The following is a 27,288-nucleotide window of genomic DNA, read 5'->3' on the forward strand; positions in this document are numbered from 1 at the left end:
CACCCCTGGGTTAGCTGGCATATTCTTGAAACTTCTGAATTATGAGTGGCCAATTTTGATTTGAACCAATTGCCCCCCCCCGCAGACACTGCTAACCTATATGTAACTTTGCCTCGAAACATGCTTCTACTGGGACAATGGCCAGATTTGCCTGAGCTTCAGTAGCTGATCTCCAATCAGATGAAGTCACTTTATAACATAAGTAGAATCAGTCGGATCCGAAGAGGGCAATCACGCAATGTGGGCGACTGAGAGGTCATAACAATTAATTCTGATAAAAAAATTATTTTATTCTGTTTTTTTCATTAGACTTTGGCACTCAGTCAGGAGGTTTTGAGGTCACTGAAATAACTTGGTTTGCAGCATAATTTGCAGTATGTTTGACATCATTCAGGAAAAATGGCACAAGTAAGACTACTACCTGGTAATGTACTGAGAACGTAGAAATCTTACACTTCAACATATGAAATCCAGCGGTATTATTAAACGATCCTCACATCCTACTGTAAGTATACTAGAACAACCCTTTCCTCGAGCAAAGTTATGGGCAAAACATAGTTAACCTTATTAATGTTCGCTCAGTAAAGCATGAAAAATGTGTGCAAATTATGTTTTATTGGCTGCACTACGCAATCTTATGAATACTTAATTGGTGACTTGCATCATCTTCCACCACAATTAATTGCCATGCATTTGTCTCTAGAGGAATTGACTGCGTGTAGCAGAAGTACATGTGGGCCATTTCTCCCAGGAATTTTTATGACAATTTCTCTTGCCTCCTCTTTCTTAAAATAAAGTGACTGTCTGTGCCTCTGGCATGCAGTCAACTGAGTTTACCATAGTTCACTTTAGAACCTCTCATACTGCTAATAAGGCACACTAGACAAGCAAAGCCTGTCCATAATAAAGGTAAATCAATATTATTCTTACAAATATCAAACGTAGTATTTAATCTTTTACCATTTGTGTTGGAAGCAATAACATTACCACATCTGGTGCTGATTTCCAGCTGCTCTCCATGTGTTGCAATTATGAGATTTATAAGATTATGTTTTGGGATGTCATTTTTAGCTTAAGGTAAAATAAAGAGGGTCATGCGACCTGTTCTCGACTTTGCCTGACAGCAAAGCTGGGTGGTTTGATTGCTAGAGATTAAGGGAGGACCAGATTGTTTTACTGGGAAGATGGTGCAAAATGTTTATATTTGGAGACAATGGCAGTAGCCCCTGGGGCTAACATGTGGTGGACTCATTCTCCAAAGTGCCAGAAATGTATTAGGAATGTGGGGTTATAAACAGTTGTGTTTTAAACTGTTCATAAACTATCAAATTGAGAGTTATGGTCTCAAGGATAGATAATCATTTCTACCTGGATACAAGGCCCATGTGATTCACATTGCCCAGTGGTGGGCTTTGAGATGGGAAGGGTACAATGGAAGCCATTGTGATATCAGATTATAAGCTTTCCTGAAATATCACTGATTATCCCAGGTAGGTTAGTCTGCTAGGGTCCACGTGACAGAAAGGGCAGCGAGAGGCCAAAAGTCTTTTTGGTTCACTGCTTAGAAATGCAGGCAGGAGCTCGTGCTTGGAATGGACAGACCAAATTCATGAGGTGTTAAAACGAGGCTGGGAGATTTACCCAGATTTAGCCAGAGTGAGAAGTCTCCAGGGAAACCTGGACTGTGAAAGACAGTTCCGGATTTAAAACTTTCCAGGCTAGGGGAAAAGAAAGATCAGAAGTAAACCCTCAAGAGTTCAGAGCAATTTTTGTCTGATTCTCAGAGAATTGAATGTCTGCTTAAAGGACAGTGTAACATATACCTGATGATTGGCTTTTTATGATTATGTTAAAAGTTCTGCTCTATTTTAAAAAGTGCAAGTTGAGTCAATAGTCCTTTTAATATGTTACAGTAAGTGTCCTAAAACATCAAATCTTGTTGTGTCATTCTTTCGGCTATTAACGGGAAGTTCAAATTTCTTTTTAAAGGTTATTGGTCTCTACAAAGATTGTCACACAACAAACATTTTGTCTCTATTTTCGCAGGAAAGGCCTTAGCTCGTGACCAAATGTTGAACACCTTTCTATAATGATTCCAGATTAGGCACAAAACAGAACAGAATGAGTTTCACATATCAGTTATTTTTATTCTGTTGTCATAAAAATGTGGTATGTTGCTGCCAAGGTCTCCAGTTGGTAGTTGTTGGCAAACATGGGAAGAGGGAAATGGTGACTTTCTGCAAATATTAGCAACAAATTCAGAAATTTTGGTCAAGTGTAAAACACCTAGTAATGTTTGTTAAGCTTTCTTTGCCGTTTTAGCACCAAGAAGTAGAATGTTACTGTGTTATTGCTGGAAAGTGACTTTCCTATTACATTAACTGTACAATGGGCCCCAAGCCCTATTCACAAAGATAACTGAATGCAATACCAGTCTCGAATGCAGTGGGACTACTAGTTCTATACACTGTGCAGGTTCCTCTTGTGAATAAGGCCCTGCATCCAAAATGTAACGGTGCAGAAGAGACATTTTTTTGTACTTGACAATCCATTCCAGCAATTACCTGTAAAGTCAAGCCAGGATATTGCAAGTGTGTAGAAATACAGACATTGAAAAACTGTTTATGCTGTCAATCTGAAGAAGGTGGTAAATGTTAGAAAACCAGAGGATCACACCAGCATGAGCTCGGTGTGAAAACATTATTGTTCTTTATTATAACATTGGCAGTGTGTAGTTTGGTTACGTTGGAATGCAGTCATATTATTTTCTTTACAGTGGCTTGGGAAGTCTTGTGGCCTTTCTGGGACGGGGATATTCCTAAAGGATTGCTTGTTGTTTGGAGCAAATTGAGGTTCTTCAATTTGCAGCGTGCCACGTGGGGCAGACCTCAGTGCCGGATAGTACTGGATGCCCTGAAGTAGGACAGGAATTTGTAACACAGGCTCACCACAAAGTACCAGATGTGGCGAGCCATTTGTGATCGAGCAATAAAAACACGCCAGATGACGACGAGGAGGATAGTGTTGAAGGCATAGCGGATGTTTCGTAGCCTGCAAGAACAGAAAGATTTCAGAGGTCAATATACCTTTTCATTCTGTTGTGGCCGGAGGGCCAACTACAACAGTGATTACAATTACAATAACAACAACAATATTAACTTTAAGAGCAATTGTTACAATGAGGGTTAAGAATGCTGGAAACTTTGGTCAAGATCTAATTAAACACAGATGCTAGTTAGAAAGTTGCTGCAAGTCGCAACCTATCCTGTGAGCTGTGACCTGACACTTCCTGTGGTGGCCAAATAAGGATAGTTGTTTTACTCCGCTAGACATATCAGTGCCACTGTTACCATATATGGTGAGGCTATATAATTTACATGTAGTTTGGTATAAACATTTAGGAGTTGTTTATGAGTAACTCCATGGCCATGATCGAACATTGTGATTGGTTTCTGGTTTCATCATTGGCTGAGTGTCAGAGAACTTTCTGGAAGATTGGGACAGTTTGGGGATAAAAGGTGTGTTTCAGCCTTTTGTTTTCTGTGATAAGTCGAGACCCACCATCACAAGTGTGCCCTGAAGGAACATCTTCAGAGAATGCAAAGAACTATGTGGAAGAACCTACAATGGGAATGGACCTGGCCAGCTCATTCTAAACCGGACGGTATTCATTTTCAGTTAAAGAGTTGAGGTGCGAGAGTTGAGTTGAGGTGCGAGAGTTGAGTTGAGGTGCGAGAGTTGAGTTGAGGTGCGAGAGTTGAGGTGCGGCAACTGTTGTGAGTTTGAGTTTTATACCCAAAGTGTTAAATAAATGAGAGTTTGTTTAAGTGAATTTGAATTGACTCCTGTCCTTTGGTTTGTTATACTAAACTAAGTGCCTGGAAAGAGATTTAAGTTTAAAGCCGGGTAACACTGCGTCGAGCAGTAAATAATATGTCTTAGTACTTGCACACTCACCTGTTTCCATTTTGTAAATCATCCACGATTCACAGAACTAAATATTTTTATTATTTTAGTGGATATAGTTTGACAGCCACAAATTTTGCTATCTACACCCTCTTCTTATAGCTGATGTACTTCTTTCAAACAGGTCAGTCCCTGGAGATGCCTTCACCGCATGTAACATGCGTGAGGTCCATTGTAAGGTGGGACCTGAGGCAATACAACCAAGGATTCTTTTTTCCTTAAGAACAATATTTTTAAATACACTATCAAAGTTTCATTACACTCCTTTAAGTTACCACTTTGTGTCCTGCTACACCATTCACTGGCAGATAAACCTTCTACCCCAGTGAGAAAGCAGCCTGCATTCCCATTTGCACTAAACCTCCACTTAACATTTCTCTTCATGGCCTGGGTCTCAGTTCTGGCAAAACGTCTACACTGAAAACATAAACCTGATTTGTTTTCAGATAGAGGATTGAATTGTCAGTTGCTGAAAGACACCAGACTTGTGTTGCTCCCCTGGTGTCAGGAGAAAGGATCCCATGGAAGAATGCACAGCATTTTGAGGTTGGTAGACGGACAGCTGAAAGTCATGGTCCATGGGGGAAGCAATGACAAAGGAATTCACATGTTTTCCTGAAACTTTGAATGTAAGAAGAAAGTAGAGACAATTAAAAATCAGCACCTCAAAAGTAGCAATCTCTGGATCACTCCCAGTCCACACATTGATGAGTAAGAAGAATGAGTTAAAATAGGCCAGTGCATGGGTGCAGAGTTGGTGAAGGAGGGAGAGCTCCAAATTCCTTTGGTATTGGAGGAAGTTCTCAGGGCAGGAAGGCCCTGAACAAGATGAACAGGTTTCACCACAACAGGGCTGGGACAAATGTCCACACAGTGAGGTTAAACCGTGCTGTGAGGGAAGGCTAAAGCTAGATTGGCAGGGGATGGGACATGAGAACAAAGCACAAGAGAAGGTGCACAGAGTTTTAAGAAAGACAAACAGCACTCGAGTAACAATGACCTTTGGAAAAAGGGGAGGTGAATTTGAGTGGAGGTGTGTAAAGTTGAGTATGGCAAGTCGGCTTGGTGAGCTGTAGGCACAAATCCCACCCCAGCCTTACTTGGGACGAGTCAGGAAGGCAACAGGGTCTCCATCCTGCACTTTCCCACCCCATTCTATGGCTCCATACCCCCCTCACCCTCCTCGACACCTCCCATCCCATCTACAGGGGGAGCACTGAATTTTTCCCTATGACAATGACAGACTCTGTCTCAAAGAAAGAGCAAATTTTGAACTTAATATTCTTGGCTACACAGTATTACGGAAAGATAGAGGAAGAAAAATAGGAATGGCATGGTAGTATTGATCAAATAAACTATTTTAGCACAAGAGTATGATGAGGGGGTTAAATGTATATAAATTAAGGAAAAATACAGCAGCTATTCTGCTATGGGTGCACACTGAAGGAGGGAGAGGACAAATTCTGCAGGCAAATAGCAGGAAGATGCAAAAAAAGATAGTCATGATAATGAAGACTTCAATTATTGTAAGATAGACTGGTTTGGGAATAGTGTAAAGGGAAAAAACAGGAGGAGGCTACGTTATGTGCTGTAACATAGGGATATTTTACTATCAACTGACTGCACATCAAAATTGTCCTAACATTCCTGTTATTTGTTTATAAAAACAAACTTCTAGGCAATCATTTTCCATGGGAAGGAAGCTGTATCCAGCCCATGGTCTGATCTCTGGATGCCTACATCAAACATGAGAAATAAAGGGTAGCTGGAATGCGGAGGAGGTGGTGACGAGTTATTATTTACGTTGCTTATTCTAAAAGTTTCCTTTTCCTCCCAATGAAGTTATGTAAAAGCAAAAGAGAAGCAGCTAGTGAAGATGTCTGTACTCACTTCTTTAGGTGCTGTCTTGCTGCTGGAAGTCCAGACATGTCTTCATTGAGCACATATTTCTTAGTTCCTATACAGTAATTTTCGATGTATTCGGGCCAGTGAAGCTGGCGAACATCAAAATTGAATCCCTGCAAAAAAAGCATTAAAAGTTGACCTTGTTGCCCTGACTCAAAACTCACACAATTCACCCGGTGCAGGAAGACTGTACATTCTCAGGCATGCAATCTCATTCATTGACATCTTTGTTAAGTTTTGGGTTCAAACTTCCAGTTCATGGAATTTTGCATTTAAATGTCTGCAAGTTGGCAGCTAAAAAAGATACTGGGTTAAGAGAATAAAACGTCCATATCGACATTTGATTATGACTACACAACACAGACGGAAAAGCTACAAACTTTATTCTGGTCCGGGCGTCCTATCTCAGTTCTGTGTTGTTGCCGTAGGCGATTAAACTTGGCTACATTCTTTCGAATTCCTACCCACAATACTCAACCATTCCATCTGATAGCGAGCAACAGAATTTAAGTGGGAAGTACCAGAACATTGTTGAAATGTAGGGAGCAGGGAAATGCCAGAATTAACTTGGCGGGGTGGGTGGCAGTGAAAGAGGAATGCCAACATGAACTGAGAAGGCGGGGGAGGAGGGCCGCACAATGATGTGCCAGGATGAGTTGAGCTGAGCATGAAAAGAATGCCCAAATTAACCTTCAACTGTTCAAGGAGGAGTGAAAGCAATTGGGGGAAAGAGGGGGCGAAGAGGTTGAAGGAGTGAGCTTGATCTGAAAGGAGTAGAATGTCTCTATGAGCAGAATGGGAGAGGGGCTGCAGATGGGCAATGATGGTTGATGTAGCATTTGAGGGTGTAATGATCTGGTTGGTTTGTCATATATTAAAAATCTATCAACCAGAACGTACCAATATTTGTTATGAGGCAGGGGCAGTATTTGCAAGGAATGTGTACAATTGCTGCCTATAATCCAAGAGGAATGGTTAAGATCTTCCTCTTTTAAAAAAATAAGTCTGATGGTTTTCAAGGGGCAATATCTTTGAAATTAGAAAGGAAAGTAATTAATTTCCAAATGGCAAATCGTAGTTTTCAAAAAAATTGAGCAAATGTCCATTCCTTTGTAGATTAATAAATGCAATGTTCATCTTCATTATGGGTTTTAAAATGGAATACCGGATTAAGAAAATCTTGTTCTTTTAGCTCTGGATCTCTCTTTAGGCTTTCATGTACTTTAATATCTTTTCCTTCAATATAACTGAAACGTTGTTTATACCCGCTGTTTAAATTACCCGCATGCATCTAACTGCACCTTCAGTGCAATTATTTTAACTTGTCTGCACCAACTAGTCCCTTGGTAGCTTGGTAATTATGTGTTCTCCATGTACATTTTTGACTTGATACTGCACATCAAGCAATCACAGAAGTTACAGCACAGAAGGAGATCCTTTGGTCTGTCATGTTCGTACCGACTCTCTGCAACAGTAACTCAGCTTATTCCACTCCCCAGCCTTTTCCCCATAGCTCTGGAATTTATTTCTCAACTGCTTAACCAATTCTGTTTTGAAAGCCCTGATTCTAACTGCCTCCACTACAGTCTGGAGTAGTGCATTCCAGATCCTAACCACTCATCGCATATAAACATTCTTCTTCTTATCGCCCTTAGTTTTTTTGCCAATCATCTCAAATTGGGGTCCCCTGGTTCTTGATCCTTCTAACAATGGGAACGGTTTCTCTCTATTTACTCCTGTCCAGACCCCTCATGATTTTGAACATTTCCATTAAATCTCCTTTCAACCTTCCCTTCTCAACTTCTAGTTGAGGCCAAAATAGGTTTTTAGAAAGTATCATCAAAACGTCCTTGTTTTTGTACTCTGTGCCTCTCAATATTAAGTGCAGGATCCTGAATGCCATTCTAACCACTTTTTCAACCTGCAAATTCATTGATTTGTGCACATGTACCCCCAGGCCGCTCTGTTCCTGCACTCCTTTTAAAATCATCCTCTTTATTTTTTATTGCCTCTCCTTGCTCTTCCTACCAAAATATACCGATTCACATTTCTCTGCATTAAATTTAATCTGTCATACGTTCGCCCATTCCACCAGCCTGTCTATGTCCTCTTGAAGTCTATCACTATCCTCCTCATAGTTTACAATACTTCTAAGCTTTGTGCCATCTGCAACTTTTGAAATTGTTCTCTGTACACGCAAGTCTATGTCCAACGCACCTCTCCCTGATGAGCTCAATGCATTCTATGCCCGTTTTGAGCAAGAGGTCAGCAAGAACATGCCCTCCACCCTAGAAGCCCTGGATGATCCTGTATCTGGGGTCACCATTGCCGGTGTCAGAGCAACTTTCTCGAAGGTCAACCCACGGAAAGCGACTAGCCCAGATAGAGTACCCGGACGAGCACTCAAGTCCTGCGCGGATCAGCTGGCACGGGTATTTGCAGACATCTTCAACCTCTCTTTACAAAAATCTGAGGTCCCTATCTGTTTTAAGACGACGACCATCATCCCGGTACCTAAGAAAAACCAAGCAGCGTGCCTTAATGACTATCGTCCGTTGGCTCTGACATCCATCGTTATGAAGTGCTTCGAAAGCCTAGTCATGGCACGTATCAATTCCAGCCTCCCGGACTACCTGGATCCACTACAGTTTGCCTACCACCGCAGCAGGTCCACAGCAGACACCATCTCCCTGACCCTGCACTCAACACAGGAACACCTAGATGACAAAGCCACCTATGTCAGACTCCTATTTATTGACTACAGCTCAGCCTTCAACACCATGATTCCCACGAAACTCATCTCCAAATTCTGTGGCTTGGGACTCGGCTCCTCCCTCTGTAACTGGATGCTGAACTTCCTAACTCACAGACCACAATCAGTAAGGATAGGCAACAACACCTCCTCCACGATCAAGCTCAACACCGGTGCCCCACAAGGCTGTGTTCTCAGCTCCCTACTATACTCCTTATACACCTATGACTGTGTGGCCAAATTCCCCTCCAATTCGATTTTCAAGTTTGCTGAAGACACCACCGTAGTGGGTCGGATCTCAAACAATGACAAGACAGAGTACAGAAATGAGATAGAGAATCTGGTGAACTGGTGCGATGACAATAATCTCTCCCTCAATGTCAACAAAACGAAGGAGATAGTCATCGATTTCAGGAAGCGTAAAAGAGAACATGCCCCTGTCTACATCAATAGGGACGAAGTAGAAAGGGTCAAGAGCTTCAAGTTTTTAGGTGTCCGGATCACCAACAACCTGTCCTGGTCCCCCCATGCCGACACTATAGTTAAGAAAGCCCACCAATGCCTCTATTTCCTCAGAAGACTAAGAAAATTTGGCATGTCAGCTACGACTCTCACCAAATTTTACAGATGCACCACAGAAAGCATTCTTTCTGGTTGTTTCACAGCTTGGTATGGCTCCTGCTCTGCCCAAGACCACAAGAAACTACAAAAGGTCGTGAATGTAGCACAATCCATCACGCAAACCAGTCTCCCATCTATTGACCCTGTCTACACTTCCCGCTGCCTCAGCAAAGCAGTCAGCATAATCTGGGACCCCACCCACCCTGGACACTCTCTCTTCCACCTTCTTCCGTTGGGAAGAAGATACAAAAGTCTGAGGTCGCGTACCAACAGACTCAAGAACAACTTCTTCCCTGCTCCCATCAGATTTTTGAATGTACTGCGTTTAATAGGATCACAGAAGTTACAGCACAGGAGATCCTTTGGTTGATCTTGCATTAAGTTGAACTTTCCCTGCACCCTAGCTATGACTGTAACACTATATTATGCACTCTTTCGTTTCCTTCTCTATGAACTGTATGCTTTGTCTGTATAGTGTGTAAGAAACAATGCTTTTCATTGTATGCTAATACATGTGACAATAATAAATTAAATCAAATCAAATGTCATTGATACGTATCAAGAGAAACAGTGCTCCCAGTACCGATCCACGGGGTGCCGCACTGCAGACCTTCCTCCAGTCTGACAAACAGCCAAAGTAGATAAACAATAAGATTAAAAGACTAAGTGCAGTCAGCCTTTCTAAAAACTCCTCTTTAACCAATTAATACCCATCTAGTATCCAAGCTACCTCCTCTTTTCCTATAACTTTGGCAGAATTCTTGGGAAAGACAGATACAAAATATGCATTTAGCCTCTCTGCCTCCATGCATAGATCCCCTTTTTCATAACAATTCACCACTTGCCTCTTATGATTTTTTAAAATGTTTATCTACTTGTAGAAGACTTTTGGACTCCTTTGTACATTAGTTGCCAGACTCTTTTTCTGCTTTCTCTTTGCCTCTCAGATTTATTTTCCTCTGAACTTTATATATTCAGCCTGGTTCTCATTTGTGTTATCAACCTGATGCGTCATATGCCCCCTTTTTCTGCTCCACCTTGCTTGCTTCTCTCTCATCATCCAGGCATCTCTAACTTTGGTTTCTGTACTTTTCTGTCTCATGAGAATGTACCTCGAAAGTACCTGCTTTAAAGGTAGCTCGTTGTTCCATTATATTTTTCCTTCCAATGTTTGAATCCAATATACCTGGGACAGATCCATTCTGACCCCACTGAAATTGGTCCTCCTTTCATTTCGCACTTCTACTTTAGATTGCTCCTTGTCCTTTTCCATGGCTAAGCGAAACCTGATGTGGAGATGCCGGCGTTGGACTGGGGTAGTAGATAGTGTGACAAATTCCACACACGAGGACGGCCTCAACCGGGATCTTGGGTTCATGTCATACTACCTGTAACCCCCACGACTTGCCTGGGCTTGCAAAATCTCACTAACTGTCCTGGCTGGAGACAATACACATCTCTTTAACCTGTGCTTAACCCTCTCTCCACTCACATTGCCTGTACCTTTAAGACTTGATTACCTGTAAAGACTTGCATTCCAACCATTATCTTGTAAATTGAGTTTGTGTCTTCATATGCCGTTTGTGAACACGACTCACACTCACCTGATGAAGGAGCAGCGCTCCAAAAGCTTGTGGCTTGTGCTACCAAATAAACCTGTTGGACTTTAACCTGGTGTTGTGAGACTTCTTACTGAACCGAAACCTTCCGAGACTATGATCACTGTTCTCTATTTGTTCCCTGACTGATAGTTGATCCATTTGGCCCATCTCAATCCCTAAAACCAGAACCAAAGAACAAAGAACCGTACAGCGCAGGAACAGGCCCTCCAGCCCACCAAGTCTGTGCCAACACAGATGCCTCTGTAATCTAATAGAGAGATTAGATTAGGCCTCTGTGTGGTCCATATCTCTCTATTCCCTGCCTATTCATGGATCTACCCAATACCCGTTGAACGTTGTTATAGAATCTGCTTCTACCACCTCCTCTGGCAGCACGTTCCAGGCATTCACCACCCTACATGTGAAAACCTTTCTCCTTACATCTCTTTTAAACTTTCCCCCTCTCACTCTCAACCTATGCCCCCAAGTAATTAACCCTTCAAAAGACTGACTAACCACGTTATCCAAGCCTGTCATAATCTTGTAAACCTCTATCAGGTCCCCCCTCATCCTCTGATGCACCAATGAAAACAATCCAAGTTTGTTCAACCTTTCTTCAAAGTCCATATCCTCCAAACCAGGCCATATCCTAGTAAATCTCTTCTGCACCCTTTCCAATGCATCAACATCCTTCTGGTAGTTGTGGTGACCAGAATTGTACACAATACTCCAAATGCAGCCTAACCAAAGTCTTCTTCCTCATCAGGTTGAAAATCATCATGAAAATTCTCCTGAATCCAAATCCGAAACTATTTTCCCTCCGTCCTTTACAATATTGTTATCCTAATAATATAAGGATAATTGAATTTCCACATTATCAATATAATTTAATAATGTAATTTTCCTGCAACTTTGCTGTCCCATATCTTTCCCACTACTTGGTGATCTATAGAATAGACCCGGTAGTGTGGTGTTTCTTAACTCTAACCAAAGATATTCAGTTCTTGCTCCTTCTACGACATCCTGGAAGGGGTGGTGGTGGTGATGGGGTGGGTGGGGTGGGGGGGGGGGGGGGGGTGACTTTGAACCTGCACTGTCCAAGCTTCTATTTTCCAGAGTGGAGTCAAAATGCTGTGAGATTGCAGAATGGTGCAGACCTCGCTGAAATCGTTTCTAATACATTTGCATCTCAGTTATCAGACACTCCCGCGGGATTTTCACCCCTCATGGAATATTCACAGGGTGCCGGAGTGACGTCATGCTGGCGTGATGTACAACAGCTCTATAAAAGTGTGAAACTGGCACCCTCGCCTCTGAGGGGGATTTTGGAGGTGAGCGCTCAGGAGGACATCACCCTACGGGGTGACCAACGCTCTGTGGACACTGCAGAGGACAAGGGGGATGCAGGTAAGTGTAACTCGAAGCAGGGAATGGGAGTCACTGTCGCGACCCTCGGAGTGGCGTCACTTGCAGGCTCTACCTTCCCTTCATGTTGGAAATTTGGCATGTCCGCTACAATTCTCACCAATTTTTACAGATGCACCATAGAAACCATCCTTTCTGGTTGTATCACAGCTTGGTATGGCCCCTGCTCTGTCCTAGACCGCAATAAACTACAAAGGGTCGTGAACAAAGCCCAGTCCATCACGTAAACCTCCCATCCATTGACTCTGTCTACACTTCCCGCTGCCTCAGAAAAGCAGCCAGCATAATCAAGGACACCACACACCCCGGACATTCTCTCTTCCAACTTCTTCTGTCAGGAAAAAGATACAAAAGTCTGAGGTCACGTATCAACTGACTCAAGAACAGCTTCTTCCCTGCTGCCATCAGACTTTTGACTGGACCTACCATATATTAAGCTGATCTTTTTCTACACTCTAACTATGACTGTAACACTGTGGGGGGGGGGATTCTCCCATCCCCCGCAAATTATTTAGTGCAATGGGCCGGGGGATTTCAGCGGGGCCAGATTAGCGTGATCCGCACTGTGTGTCTGGCCCCAAGCGAGTCTCCCAGATTTCCGGCGCCATCAGATCCACGGAACTGCATTAGGCATCCGAAGGAGCATGCAAATCTAATTTAAATATCATTAGCAGGCCCAGGACGGAAGTGTCCGGGCCTGCTAACCCCCCAACCTACCAGGAGTATTTCACTCCAGCGGGGTTTACAGTAGCTGGACTGGGGGAGCTGGCAGCTCGATCCCACTGGAGTGAGTGGGAGGGCAATCGCGGGGCCCTCCCAGAGGGTCAGGTGTCAGGGGGATATGCACCCTGGCAGTGCCAGCCTCTGCCCCTACCCATGGGGTAAAGTGCCAATGCTCAGGGGGCACTGGAGCAGGGGTTGCTCAGTCAAGAGATGGTAAATGACAGCTTTACCTCTGAGAATAGCTGGAGCTGAACTGAGTTAAAGTAGCCTGTAGCATACTTATGGGTGATCCCTACAAAAATAAATAACTTAAAGGCTGATGTGTCTTGTCAGAAAATCCTTGGGGTAAGTAAGAAGTAAACCTTAGTGCATAACAGTTATAAAGCATATTGTTAAGGTAATCATGCTTGTTTTGTTTAAGTTTGTGTTTAAAAATGTGAAATCTAGTGACACAGTTGATCAAAATGAGATGTTCAGATTCTCTTTAAATGTTAACAGTACTGAAGTGGATTGGAACAAACTTTAGAAGCAGTGATATTTGTAGGTCCATGGTCAAGCCACTAGATGGAGTAGCTCCTAAAATTAAGTTTTCAACCATTAGTAAGAGAATTATTGACAGTGCCGGTCTCTCCCTGTTAAAATGCATCTCTGCTTTGCTGAACATGCACCATCACTGGAGTGACACAAATCCAAGGTGACTTGTCTCTGCGTGTCCCATTTTCTCTCTCTCTAATATTTAACATGTCACAGTTCGCTGCTCTTCTAATTTTTTTCTAGATGTCTGAAATGTACTAGGATATTTTTCTATATAAAATACATTATATTAATGCAAGTTGTTATCAGGATATCTCTGTCTCTCCTAATTCAATGCTGTGTTCTGGGGAAACTCACAGCCACATCCCATAATAACACAAGAACAATAGCTGGTGTTGTTCCCATAGCACCCATGGTACTTGTACAGAAGGTTATCAACATTTCCTAGATGTGAAAATATTGAAATAAGTATTTAAGTATTGGTGACTTATTTTTGCCACTTGTTTGAAATACTATGATGATTTTGCAGCATTATTTAAATCATAAGCTCTTTTCAACTTTTACACACAGAATAGACATGGCATTTTGCAAGTGGTGGACGGCTAAGTATTCAGTTGTTTGTTGGGAATGGCTAACAGGACAAGACATGCTCAAAGGGCAGGCTTTCTTTTACTCTTGCCTACTATGGTACGTTCATATAGTTTAGACCTCTCTAAAATGAGTTTGGGAGAAGGTGAAAGTTAATTAGGAGAAATCAGGTAATGTTTCTGTTGTGCTTTTATAATATACAAGCATCAATCACTCATAACGAATTGGGTAAACATATTGTGGGTTCACTTATCAACTCTAGGCACAAGTGCACAGATGTACATGGCCATAAAGCTTGAAGACATCCGAGTTATAGAGCTGTGTACTGTGTACTCTTATTGAAAGCAAAAGTGAAACTAAACTGGATCCCATGGCATGCTTCCTACTAGTGAAGTGCAATCCCTTAAAGGTTATTACAACAGTTTGTAGTTGGGACGGTATGGTGGCACAGTGGTTAGTACTGCTGCCTCTAAGCGCCAGGGACCCGGGTTCAATTCCGGCCTCGGGTGACTGTGTGGAGTTTACACTTTCTCCCAGTGTCTGCATGGGTTTCATCCGGGTGCTCCAGCTTTCTCCCACAGTCCAAAAGACGTGCTGCTTAGGTGCATTGGCCATGCTAAATTCTCCCTCAGTGTACCCGAACGGGCGTTGGAGTGTGGCGACTAGGGGATTTTCACAGTAACTTAATTGCAATGTTAATGTAAGCACACGTGACACAAATAAATGAACTTAAAAAAAAACATTAAAACGCTTAGTTCTGTGGCAGTACTGTTCATCCTAGAAGCTGTAGCAATGTTCATTCTAATTTTTTATAAAGCCAAATTTCTTTCTTCATCAAAAGAAAATGTGATCTACAGAGGGCTCTTCAGTAATGACGCATATCAGATAAAAGGTGTGCTGACATTGATGGATGTCGACACTTCCTCACGACATCAGATCCATTACCTCAAATCACTTCTGCAGCAAAATCAAAGCTGATTTCATTTAGTGTGCCTTGCCAACATATTCTGAATGAATCAATATCTGGAAATGTATTACATTGATCTATTTCTGCTTTCTACCATTGGCCAATAGAAACAACAGAATTTATTTTCAGGAGGTAGTGGGAACATGTTACAAAATATCTTCCAGCATTCAAAAGCTCTTCATGCTCTTCACACCTGCTGTACTGATTTGCCTCCAAGGATGGTTCACTCAGAGCTGGTCCATCCTCCAATCCCTCAAGTAACCTACTTCATCAAACAACAGTACTTAGTGAATAATTCACTGTGTGCTGTGCCAGTGTTGTTAAGGACTAGCACTTTATGCAGCTTCTCTGAACTGTGTTTTCTAAATATCTCTTCCCCCGCCCCCCACTCTTTCCCCCTACTTTATCCCACCTTTTCTTACCTTTCCTCCCCCTTTTCTCAATTTTAACTCTCTCCCACCCATCTCCCCCCACATCTTCATCTGTCACAGCTCACCCTCTGATTTCAGCTTCTCTACCATTTGGCCATTCACACCTTCTATTCTCTCTATAGATTGTCATTAGCACCTCTGAGCCTTTCCCCTGGTTTCTGTGGCTATGACTCATCTTTCATTCCTTCACCCTGCAGTATAAATATCTCCCACTTTCTACTCCTTTTAGCTTTAATAAAAGCTCATCTGGACTCGAAATGCCAGCTCTTTTCTCTCCTTACAGATGCTGCCAGACCTGCTGAGATTTTCCAGCATCTTCTCTTTTGGTTTCAGAATCCAGCATCCACAGTAATTTGCTTTTACATCTTTACTAATGCTCTGTTCCGGAAAATATGCATACATTAACCTCCTGGACAATGAATTCACTCGGGATTGGATCAAGAAGAAAATAATAAAATGAGTTGAGTCCAAAATTCCATTCAAAATGGTGCTTTTCTTTTAAATGGTCACAGTGACATATTCTCCCCCTCCCTGATATCAAAGTTACCTTTTCCATAGAAACCCTACAGTACAGAAAGAGGCCATTCGGCCCATCGAGTCTGCACCGACCACAATCCCACCCAGGCCCCACACCCATATCCCTACATATTTTACCCGCTAATCCCTCTAACCTACGCATCCCAGGACACTAAGGGGCAATTTTAGCATGGCCAATCAACCTAACCCGCACATCTTTGGACTGTGGGAGGAAACCGGAGCACCTGGAGGAAACCCACGCAGACACGAGGAGAATGTGCAAACTCCACACAGACAGTGACCCAAGCCGGGAATCAAACCCAGGTCCCTGGAGCTGTGAAGCAGCAGTGCTAACCACTGTGCTACCGTGCCGCCCGCACGGTGTCAGGATAGCTTTACAGAGCTATCCTGGCACCGCAGTTCAATGCTATATTTTAGACCTTTACATTTGTGCCTCTATTTGAAGTACTCTGTTTCATCATCTTATCAGAGGTGCAGTGAGTTAGATGTTATTATTTAAGGTGCTTATTTTCCTGGAATATTTTAGGGCCTCAGATTTTGCTAGAGGTGTGACAGAGAAGAATATGAGATATATGTTTAAAGGCAAAATACGGCAGTGGATGCTGGAATCTGAAACAAAAACAGAAAATGCTTGGAAATCTCAGCAGGTTTGACAACATCTGTGGAGGGAGAATAGAGCCAACGATTAGAGTCAGGATGACCCTTTGTCAGAGGTCATATATCATGAGTTATATGCTCGTGGGCCTGGTACTCCACTGTGGGTTGCAATCTAGATACACAACTAGTGTATATCTTGTGACCTTATGCTCGTACATGTAGTGAGAACAGACTGGGGATCATGGCCTACTCCTGCTCCTATTTCTTATGTTCTTATTTCCTGGATGGTGCTGCTATTTGAGGTACTTACGGGTGACACGGTGGCACAGTGGTTAGCACTGCTGCCTCACAGTGCCAGGGACCCGGGTTCGATTCCTGGCTTGGGTCACTGTCTGTGCGGAGTCTGCACATTCCCCGTGTCTGCGTTGGTTTCCTCCGGGTGCTCTGGTTTCCTCCCACAGTTCAATGCTGCTGGTTAGGTGCATTGGCCATGCTAAATTCTCCCTCAGAGTAGCCGAACAGGCGCCGGAGTGTGGCGAGTAGGGGATTTCCACGGTAACTTCATTGCAGTGTTAATGAAAGCCTACTTGTGATACTAATAAATAAACTAAGCAGGGACTGCTGCTTACCCTCTTATCTTCAAGGCTAAGTTGACTCATCAACATATTCATATTGTCGGAACTCCAATTCCAGGACTTGCTGCTGAAGTACTCCAGTAGCATCATGGACTTGTGAAGTCTGTTGAAGATCTTCATCATTCTGCAATTACATGTACGCTTACATCAGTCCTTACATCTGTAATCATTAGTTAAAGAGTTGCTTCAGTGTGAAAGCTCACTGGGGGCGATTCTCCCAAAGAATTTTTCAAATTTGCATAAAAACTGGAGTAAATCACGCTGGTTTTTACAGCGGAAGTTTCAAAATGAATCTCCCACACTCTGGACACTGCAGAGTGCACTGGCATGATTCACTCCAAAAGTCAGGGGGCAGGGCCTATTCCCACTGGAGAGGCCGGCAGCAGAGCGCTGAGCGGCACATGCACAGTGGCCCCTGTCAGCCGGCGCCCCAATCATTGGCCAGCTCCGCAACCCCGACATCGCCAGCCATGCAACGCCCGATGGCCAGGTTGCTGCCCCGCCCCCCCTCCCCCCCCCCCCCCCTCCCCCCGAATGTGCCCGGGCCAGCCATGACCACCCACCCTTCCCCCGCAGCTCCGAACTCCTGATCCCCCCCCTGCATCCCCGACCCGCCCAGCATCCCCGACCCGCCCCAGCATTCCCCGACCCGCCCCAGCATTCCCCGACCCGCCCAGCAGCCCCGACCCGCCCCACCATTCCCCGACCCGCCCCAACATTCCCCGCCCCGCCCAGCAGCCCCGACCCGCCCCACCATTCCCCGACCCGCCCAGCAGCCCCGACCCGCCCCAACATTCCCCGACCCGCCCCAACATCCCCGACCCGCCCCACCATTCGCCGACCCGCCCCAACATTCCCCGACCCGCCCCAACATTCGCCGACCCGCCCCAACATTCGCCGACCCGCCCCAACATTCCCCGACCCGCCCCAACATTCCCCGACCCGCCCCAACATTCCCCGACCCGCCCAGCAGCCCCGACCCGCCCCACCATTCCCCGACCCGCCCCAACATCCCCGACCCGCCCCACCATTCCCCGACCCGCCCCAACATTCGCCGACCCGCCCCAACATTCCCCGACCCGCCCCAACATTCGCCGACCCGCCCCAACATTCGCCGACCCGCCCCAACATTCGCCGACCCGCCCCAACATTCGCCGACCCGCCCCAACATTCCCCGACCCGCCCAGCAGCCCCGACCCGCCCCACCATTCCCCGACCCGCCCCAGCATCCCCGACCCGCCCCACCATTCCCCGACCCGCCCCAACATTCCCCGACCCGCCCCAACATTCCCCGACCCGCCCCAACATTCCCCAACCCGCCCCAACATTCCCCGACCCGCCCAGCAGCCCCGACCCGCCCCAACATTCCCCGACCCGCCCCAACATTCCCCGACCCGCCCCAACATTCCCCGACCCGCCCCACCATTCCACGACCCGCCCCACCATTCCACGACCCGCCCCAGCATTCCCCGACCCGCCCCAGCATTCCCCGACCCGCCCCAACATTCCCCGACCCGCCCCAACATTCCCCGACCCGCCCCAACATTCCCCGACCGGCCCCAACATTCCCCGACCCGCCCCAACATTCCCCGACCCGCCCCAACATTCCCCGACCCGCCCCAACATTCCCCGACCCGCCCCAACATTCCCCGACCCGCCCCAACATTCCCCGACCCGCCCCAACATTCCCCGACCCGCCCCAACATTCCCCGACCCGCCCCAACATTCCCCGACCCGCCCAGCAGCCCCGACCCGCCCCAACATTCCCCGACCCGCCCCAACATTCCCCGACCCGCCCCAGCATTCCCCGACCCGCGCCAACATTCCCCGACCCGCCCCAGCATTCCCCGACCCGCCCCAACATTCCCCGACCCGCCCCAGCATTCCCCGACCCGCCCCAGCATTCCCCGACCCGCCCCAGCATTCCCCGACCCGCCCCAACATTCCCCGACCCGCCCCAACATTCCCCGACCCGCCCCAGCATTCCCCGACCCGCCCCAGCATTCCCCGACCCGCCCCAACATTCCCCGACCCGCCCCAACATTCCCCGACCCGCCCCAGCATTCCCCGACCCGCCCCAGCATTCCCCGACCCGCCCCAGCATTCCCGACCCGCCCCAGCATCCCCGACCCGCCCCAGCATCCCCCGACCCGCCCCAGCATCCCCCGACCCGCCCCAGCATCCCCGACCCGCCCCAGCATTCCCCGACCCGCCCCAGCATTCCCCGACCCGCCCCAGCATTCCCGACCCGCCCCAGCATCCCCGACCTGCCCCAGCATCCCCGACCCGCCCCAGCATCCCCGACCCGTCCCAGCATTCCCCGACCCGCCTCAGGATTCCCCGACCCGCCCCAGCATTCCCCGACCCGCCCAGCATTCCCCGACCCGCCCCAGCATTCCCCGACCCGCCCCAGCATCCCCGACCCGCCCAGCAGACCCAACCCGCCCCAGCAGGTGGGGAGCTGCTGTAAACCCCGCTGGAATGAAACACTCCTGGCGAGGTGGGGAGGAGATGCTAGCGGGCTCGGAGACTTCAGTCCTGAGCCTGCTAATAGCATTTAAATTACATTAAAATGAGCTGCTGAATACATTAGGCAGCTGGCAGCAGCAGAAATGCGGCACTGGGAGACACGCGGAGTCCGTGGCGCCCAATGGACAGCCCGTGAAACGCCCTCCGTTCGAGTCTCCCAGCCCGCTGCGCTCGAAAAGCAGCAAAGTGAGATGGGAGAATCGTCCCTATTGTATTTTATTGCCTTCACTTCAACTCACTGATATAGTTCAGCATTCAACATTTTAAACGTTTATTAATTTTACATTTCACTTATTTCACCATTTGCGGTTTCTATAATTATGTATTAAAATCGGTACATGGCAGGGCAAATGAGCATTTAATTGAAAACTCATTGTAAGCATCTAAATTACCTTTCCTCCCAGAGCTAGCCTTGCCATAGATATTTTGAAATGTTAAACACATCATTATTTCCTATCACAGTCAATGTCACATACAACAGATGTTATTTTATAAAGAAAGTATATTGGCCGTAAGCGTCATAATGAGCGAGGCTAGCGCGATGCGGACCACCATCGTCTCACACTCAGTCATTGTTTGGGAGAGCAGTGAACTGTGCACCATTTCTGGGAGGAGCGGGGCCTAAACACTGGTGAGCCTGGCTGCAAAACGATCGGGTGCCATTTTGGAAGGTCGGCCCAATCTCTCTGAGCTCTGGGAGACCCCCTCCCTCCCCCCATGGACATCGGAACATTCCCTCTTCCCCCCCCCCACAATCAGCGGCATGTTCGCCACCCTCTCCCTGACACAGATTGCCGGAGTTGGGGCCTTCCCAATGGGTCCCCTCTCATGACCCCTGACATGGCACCCCTTCATGACCTCCCACGACACCAAGTTACAGTCCATCAGGTCTTCACCTGATGAATGAGCTGCTCTCCAAAAGCTTGTGATTTCAAATATACCTGTTGGACTATAACCTGTTGACCCAGAGATGTGACTCCATGAGCTGAATTTGGATAGTGCAGTCTCAGAACGTACACTATACGCACAAATCTTGGTGGGAGTGAATGGTGAGGAAGATGTAAAGAAGTTTCAGGGTGATTTAGACAAGTTGTGTGGGTGGACAAATACATGGCAGATACAGTGCAATGTGGATAAATGTGAGCTTATTCACTTTGGATGGAGAAACAGAATGGTAGAGTATTATTTAAATGGTGATAGATTGGGAAATGTTGACTTCGAAATGAACCTGAGTGTCCAAGTACATCAGTCACTGAAAGAAAGCACTCAGGTGCAGCAAGCAGCTAGGAAGGCAAATGGTATGCTGACCTTCACTGCATGAGGACTAGAGTACAGGAGCAAGAATGTCTTACCGCAGCTGTACAGAGCTCTAGCGAGACCATACCTGTAATACTGCATGCAGTTTTGGTCTCCTTATCTAAGAAAGGATATATTTGCCAGAGAGGGAGTGCAGCGAAGGTTTACCAGACTGATTCCTGGACTAAAAGGATTGTTGTACAAGGAGAGATTGGTTCGACTGGGCCTGTATCCACTGGAATTTAGAAGAATGGGAGGAGATCTCAATGAAACGTATAAAATTCCGCCAGGGCAGGTCAGACTGTATGTAGGTATGTTCTTTCCCCTGGTGGTCTAGAACAAGGGGTCACAGTCTCAAGATTCAGGGTAGGCCATTTAGGACTGAGATGAGGAGACATGTCTTCACTCAGAGGATGGTGAATCTGTGGAATTCTCTAACACAGAAGGCTGTGGAGACCAAGTCACTGAATATATTAGAAATGATTAGGATAGATTTCTAGATTTTAAAGGCATCAATGGGAGAGCGTGGGAGTATGGTGTTGAGATGGAGGATGAGCCATGATCATATTGAAAGCCCAAATGGCCTACTCCTGCTCCTATTTTCTGTGATTCCATAGCTAATTTCCCATCATTATAATTCAGGAATATTGAATTATTCAAAAGTGTAAAAAAAAGCAACTGGCAAATTGCAAAATCTCTAATGGGTAAAATTTATTTTTTTAAGAAAAGTGATTGTGTGATTTAATAAGCTGTGTCTACGTGCATGAGATAAAGGACAGATGTGGCTTTTATTTGATATCTATAAACCTCAGAAAATGCATTAAGTTCAGAGAGCAACCAGTATTTACTTTTGTAATTGAGATATTTTTCCAGCAAGTGGCTGCATTTTGAAGCAAATGGCTTTTAATTATCTCATCTGATTATCACCGTTACATTGACAGAATATGTATGCATTCTAATTACTAATGATAGTCAAACAGAAAGCATGAGAGATTCAGTTGTGTTTGAATGTAAATACATCAATATACCAATAAATATGATCCTGTCAAAGCAGTTTTGAAGCTTCACTTTTGCCAAGCACTGGTGTCTTTTCCATTGTAACACTAAATTCCATATTGGCAGAAAAATAATTGGCAGAGCTTCCAAAGACTGAGACCCCTTTCAATTCAGAGAGCTCCCGCCGTTCAGGAAAAAAAAGTTGCAAGGGTCTACTTACCGTGGTTTTTGCCCTGTTAGCCTCAGATAAAGATCATAAACCAAAGCAGGGGCTTTGTGACTGACAGCAATCCAGTACTGATTAATCAGGTAGTTTGATGTGATATTTGCATTGGGTCTTCTAAAGGCCTGATCCAGAGGGTTCCTCTTAAACGTGGAAATTACATGGTATTCTAGGATGAGGAAGAAGAGAATCAGTTATTTTTTTGCACGGTTTGCTTTATTTAGTAACTCTGCCAGGTGGTAAAAGGCTTATTTTTCTATTCAAAACAAAAGTTGGGAGGAAGTTCAATTCCTGTCCACTCTGGTGAGCACAGAAATCCTGTGCATCCACTCAAATAAGCAGACTGAATTGTACAGCTTGTGTAGCACACACCACGCTTACTTAAATTACAAATAACTGATAGATTCTGTTGAGAACTTCGTGACCTCACAATGACTGAACTAAAGAATTTTAAATACATTAGACCCACTCAGTCCATCATAACTCTTTCTGCCGCAATCAGTTGTGTTTGTGTGTAAATACAGCAATATACCAGTAAATACGAGCTGGATAAGTCACACTGCTTATGGCTTTGTGTTTAAAAATCAAATACTTAAAGCAACCAATTCAGCTCTGAAATTCTGGAAATGCCCCCCCCCCCCCCCCCCCCCCCCGCCCCTGCTAACTACCTGCTCCAGTGAAAATGTCCTATTTTTAAAAAAAACTTGCCTTATAATTTTGTCTTCTCATCAACTAAAAGTCAGGTACGTCCATAAGGTAGCCCAACTCATTTTCTGTCTTTTAGCTTAACATGGATGGAAAATTAGTCTGATTACAAAGGGTCCGCTCCACCTCATTTTCCTTTACACATTCTGTTCAGGCAATGAAGGCCCTTGAAGCTTACTCAGAGGTACGGGAAAAAAAGACAGCGCTGGTTGTTCCAGCAAGGTCACAAACATGCTTCTGCCTAATGAGCTGGGGAACAACTGCCACTGCAGGCTAAAGGAATTGGTATTCAGACAATCCAGGTCCATCCCTTATTGCTTACATATTCCATCCATATTGGTCCCAGCCTAACAGGAGTAGGCAGAGGTGAAGCAACTTCAGGAATTGTGCCACTGGCTGCTACTTCCGGTCATATCCAGAGGTTAGGTGTTTCTAAATTCCCAAACGAGCCAACTTCTCAGCTCAGCGATGTTTTTTTTTGGGGGGGGGGGGGTTAAAGACGCTTGCCCGCCTTGGCAGTCCCAATCGCCACAGCCAAAGTATAAGCCATACTACACCAAGCCAGTTGGTGAAGACAGACTCTGACCTCCCATCAGGCAAACCACCACTGGAGATTGGGGACCCATCCAAAATATACAAAAACCATAAAATTAGCTAAGGTCAGCATGTCATCACTGCGGCTGGCCCACGTTCCGTCCTGCCAAAGGTGTACGAGTCCTTGAATGGAGTTTCCTGGAACAGAGGCTACCTTTCCTGAATGCTGCTTTCAGTCAAGGAGATCAACATTTAAATTTCCCATCCCAGAGCCCCGCTGCTGCCTCTTCCTGACAACATTAACTGTCGTTCGAGAAGCTATCTGGCTCGTTGGTGATACTTGACCACCACCAAGGGAGATGCAACTGTGTGGACTGTGGTCGGGAGGGGGTTGCAGAGCCGGGAATCGAGGAGACATTTCACCGGGGTCTCCGAAATAGGGTGAGGTCCCTTGGTAATATCCACCCTTGGCTTCCCATGTTCACCTGTCCACTGTTCCTGAAAACTGTCTCACAGCAGCTGCATGAGCAAAAATACTCAACCACGGGGATCCAATCTTTACAAGGTCAGTACAATAACACTCATAGAAGTTATGTGATCAGGCATCAGGCATGAACTTTCAGAAGGCTTTTGATAAAGTCTCCTACAGGAGGTTAATTAGCAAAATAAAAGTATAAGTGATAGGAGGCAATTTACTGGTATTTATTAAGGATTGGGTAAAAGGTGTAGTCATAGTCCAATTCCCCCATTTTGAGGGGGAGAGCTAACTGGTGGTGATTTAACCTGAGGATCACCACACCTCAGGCGAGGGGTAAGGTTGAAGATTGATAAAGCTGACCTTAGCTGGTACGGGAATTGAACCCACGCTTTTGGTGTCGCTTTGCGTCCCCAACCAGCTGTCCAGCCAACTGAGCTAACCAACTCATTAAAGATTAACTAATAGGCAGAAAACAGAGAGTAGGGATAAATGAGTCATTTTCATGTTGGTAGGTTGTGGATAGTGGGGTGCTACAGGGATCAGTACTTGAGCCTCAGCTGCTCACAATAAATGTCAATGATTTGGATGTGGATGCAAAATTCCAAGTTTGTGGATGCTACAAAGCTAGGCGTGAAGGTTTATTGTGAGGAAGATGTAAAGCGGCTACAGGAGGATTTGGACAGACATGGTGAGTGAGCAATAATATGGCAGATGGAATATAATGTGGAAAAATGTGAGGTAATCTACTTTGGTAGAAGGAAAAGATGTGCAGAGTATTTCCTAACTGGTAAGAAGTTGGAACATCTAAATGTACAGAGGGGCCTGGGTGTCCTTGTCCATAAGTCACTGAAGGCTAACATAAAGGTGAAGCAAGCTATTGGGAAGGCTATTGGAATGTTAGCCTTTATCACAAGAGGATTGAGTACAGGAGTAGGGCAGTTTTGCTTCAACTGTATAGAATCTTGGTTAAACCACACCTGGAGCACTTTGTGCAGTGGTCCCCTTACCTTAGAAAGGATATTATTGTCATAAAGGGAGTTTTAAAAATTAATTTACAGGACTGAGTGTCGCTGGCTAAGCCAGCATTTATTGCCCATCTCCAGTGCCCCCTTCAGAAGGAGGTGTTTGAGCCTCCGCAGTCCCTAAGGCATAGGTACACCCACAGTGCTATTAGGGAGGGAATTCCAGGATTTTGATCCAGCAACAATGAAGGAATAGCGATATATTTCCAAGTCAGGATGGTGAGTGACTTGGTGGTGTTCCCAGCTACCTGCTGCTCTTGAACTTCTAGATGGTTCCAAAGAACCTTGCTGAGTTCCTGCAGTGCACCTTATAGGTGGTACACACGCCTGCCTGCCATCATCAATGGTGGAGGGAGTGAATGTTTGTGGAAGGTGCTGCAATCAAGCAGGCTGTTCCTGAGGAACTCCTGCAGTGATGTCCTGGAGCTGAAATGATTGACCTCCACCCGCACAACCATCTTTCTTTGTGCCAGGTATGACTCCAACCAAGGGAGGGTTTTCCCCCCAATTCCCACTGAATCGAATTTTGCTAGGGCTCCTTGATACCTTACTCGTTTAAATGCTGCCTTGTTGTCAAGGGCAGTCACTCTCACCTCATCTCTGGAATTCAGTTCCTTTGTCTATGTTTGAACTGAGGCTGGAATGAGGTCAGGAGCTGAGTGACCCCTGGCAGAATCCAAACTGAGCGCCACTGAGCAGGTTATTGCTGAGCAGGTGCTGCTAGATAGTGCTGTTGATAATCCCTTCCATCACATTACTGATGAGCAAGAGTAGACCGATGGGGTAGTAATTCGTTGGGTTAGATTTGTCCTGCTTTTTGTGTACCTGGCAATTTTCCACATTGTTGAGTGGATGTCAGTGTTGTAGCCGTACTGGAAGAGCTTTGCTAGAGATGCAGTTTGTTGTGGAGCACAAATATTCCGGACTATTGCTGGAATGTTGTCAGCGCTCATCGCCTTTGCAGTATTCAGTGCCTTCAGCCGTTTCTTGGTATCCAATGGAGTGAATCAAATTGGCTAAAGACGGACATCTGTGATGCTAGAATAAAGAGGTCCCCAGAGGGGAATAAACCTACTTCCCATCATTTAGGCGCACTTGTCACAAGTCCATGATCACTTAGGCAATGTGCAAGATTCCCCAAGAAATATGTATCTGCACCAATACTGGTACTGCTACTAAATTCCCAACAGATTAGCAACTAAATTCTTGTTCTTCAGTGCATCTGCAGCACTGCGGATCAATGGGAAAAAGTGAAGAGGCAAATGAGGCAAAAGTAAATCACGGCATAATGCATTTTTAAAATAAAAAGGGTTGCCATGATCACAGAAATGAGGAGACTCACACCTCTGAACTGTGCAACAGAGGGCTGTGCTCTCAGCTCCATAGTCTTGCCAGTAATATCCAGTCTTAGTTTAATGACCTGGTTCTAAAAATGAAAAATCAGGACAGAAAGTGCATAATTCTGCTAGATTTTCCTTAATTAATAAGAAGGATAACCACAACATTAGTGCCTATGGGGGCATAGAATATGAAACGAGAACCAACACAATATTTAAATGAACCAATCAATGAACTGAACCATTAAAAGAATGGCTTTTGATGAGCAGATGTCATTAGGACCTGTCTTTTCACACAACTTGTACAATGCTGCTTTTTTAATACATACAGCACATTAAGCCAGTGCAGCAAAGTGAATTAGAATCAGTTAATTGTTTTATGCTTTGCAAAGGTCTGTATACACGTACAGAGTTATTAAATAGCTATTTATAATTAGTTAAAAATAGGTGACCATACAGAAAAAGCATTTTTACTCGGTTGGTGTTTTTTAGCTGCACTTGTTATCACTAGGAACAGCTAGGTTGAAAAGGGGAGCATGTTAAACAGATTGTTCCAGGCATCTGTGCCAGGGTCCCTTCTGTTTCCTATACAGATAAATAACTTGGATTTACAGCTTCAGTCCAAAGTAGTTTAAACTAAAAAATGGCACGTTATCACCTCACATCCTACAAAGACAACTATGAACTTGGGCTAATCAACGGCAATAAAATTCAATATGAGCAAATGCAATAGAAAATAGAAAAACAAATGTTAAGGACATAAGAACATAAGAACTAGGGGCAGGAGTAGGCCATCTGGCCCCTCGAGCCTGCTCGGCCATTCAATAAGATCATGGCTGATCGTTTGGTGGACTCAGCTCCACTAACCTGCCCTACACATGTTCCA

General features: G+C 45.3%; 1 protein-coding gene across 2 annotated transcripts in view; it reads right to left on the bottom strand.

The window, feature by feature from the left end:
* Window positions 1–277: 277 nt before the first annotated feature.
* LOC144498588 (fatty acyl-CoA reductase 1-like) overlaps window positions 278–27,288 on the bottom strand; it is a 213,299-nt gene continuing 186,288 nt past the window's right edge. For both annotated transcript variants that reach the window (XM_078219925.1, XM_078219924.1), the window contains 4 exons: window positions 22,324–22,495; window positions 17,277–17,406; window positions 5,857–5,984; window positions 278–3,051 (listed from right to left, as the gene is read on the bottom strand). In XM_078219925.1, the coding sequence (XP_078076051.1) occupies window positions 2,889–3,051; window positions 5,857–5,984; window positions 17,277–17,406; window positions 22,324–22,495 (593 nt within the window). In that variant the 3' untranslated portion in view covers window positions 278–2,888. The remainder of the gene's footprint in view (window positions 3,052–5,856; window positions 5,985–17,276; window positions 17,407–22,323; window positions 22,496–27,288) is intronic.

This window comes from Mustelus asterias, chromosome 9 (assembly GCF_964213995.1).
Source record: "Mustelus asterias chromosome 9, sMusAst1.hap1.1, whole genome shotgun sequence".
Lineage (NCBI taxonomy): Eukaryota > Metazoa > Chordata > Chondrichthyes > Carcharhiniformes > Triakidae > Mustelus > Mustelus asterias.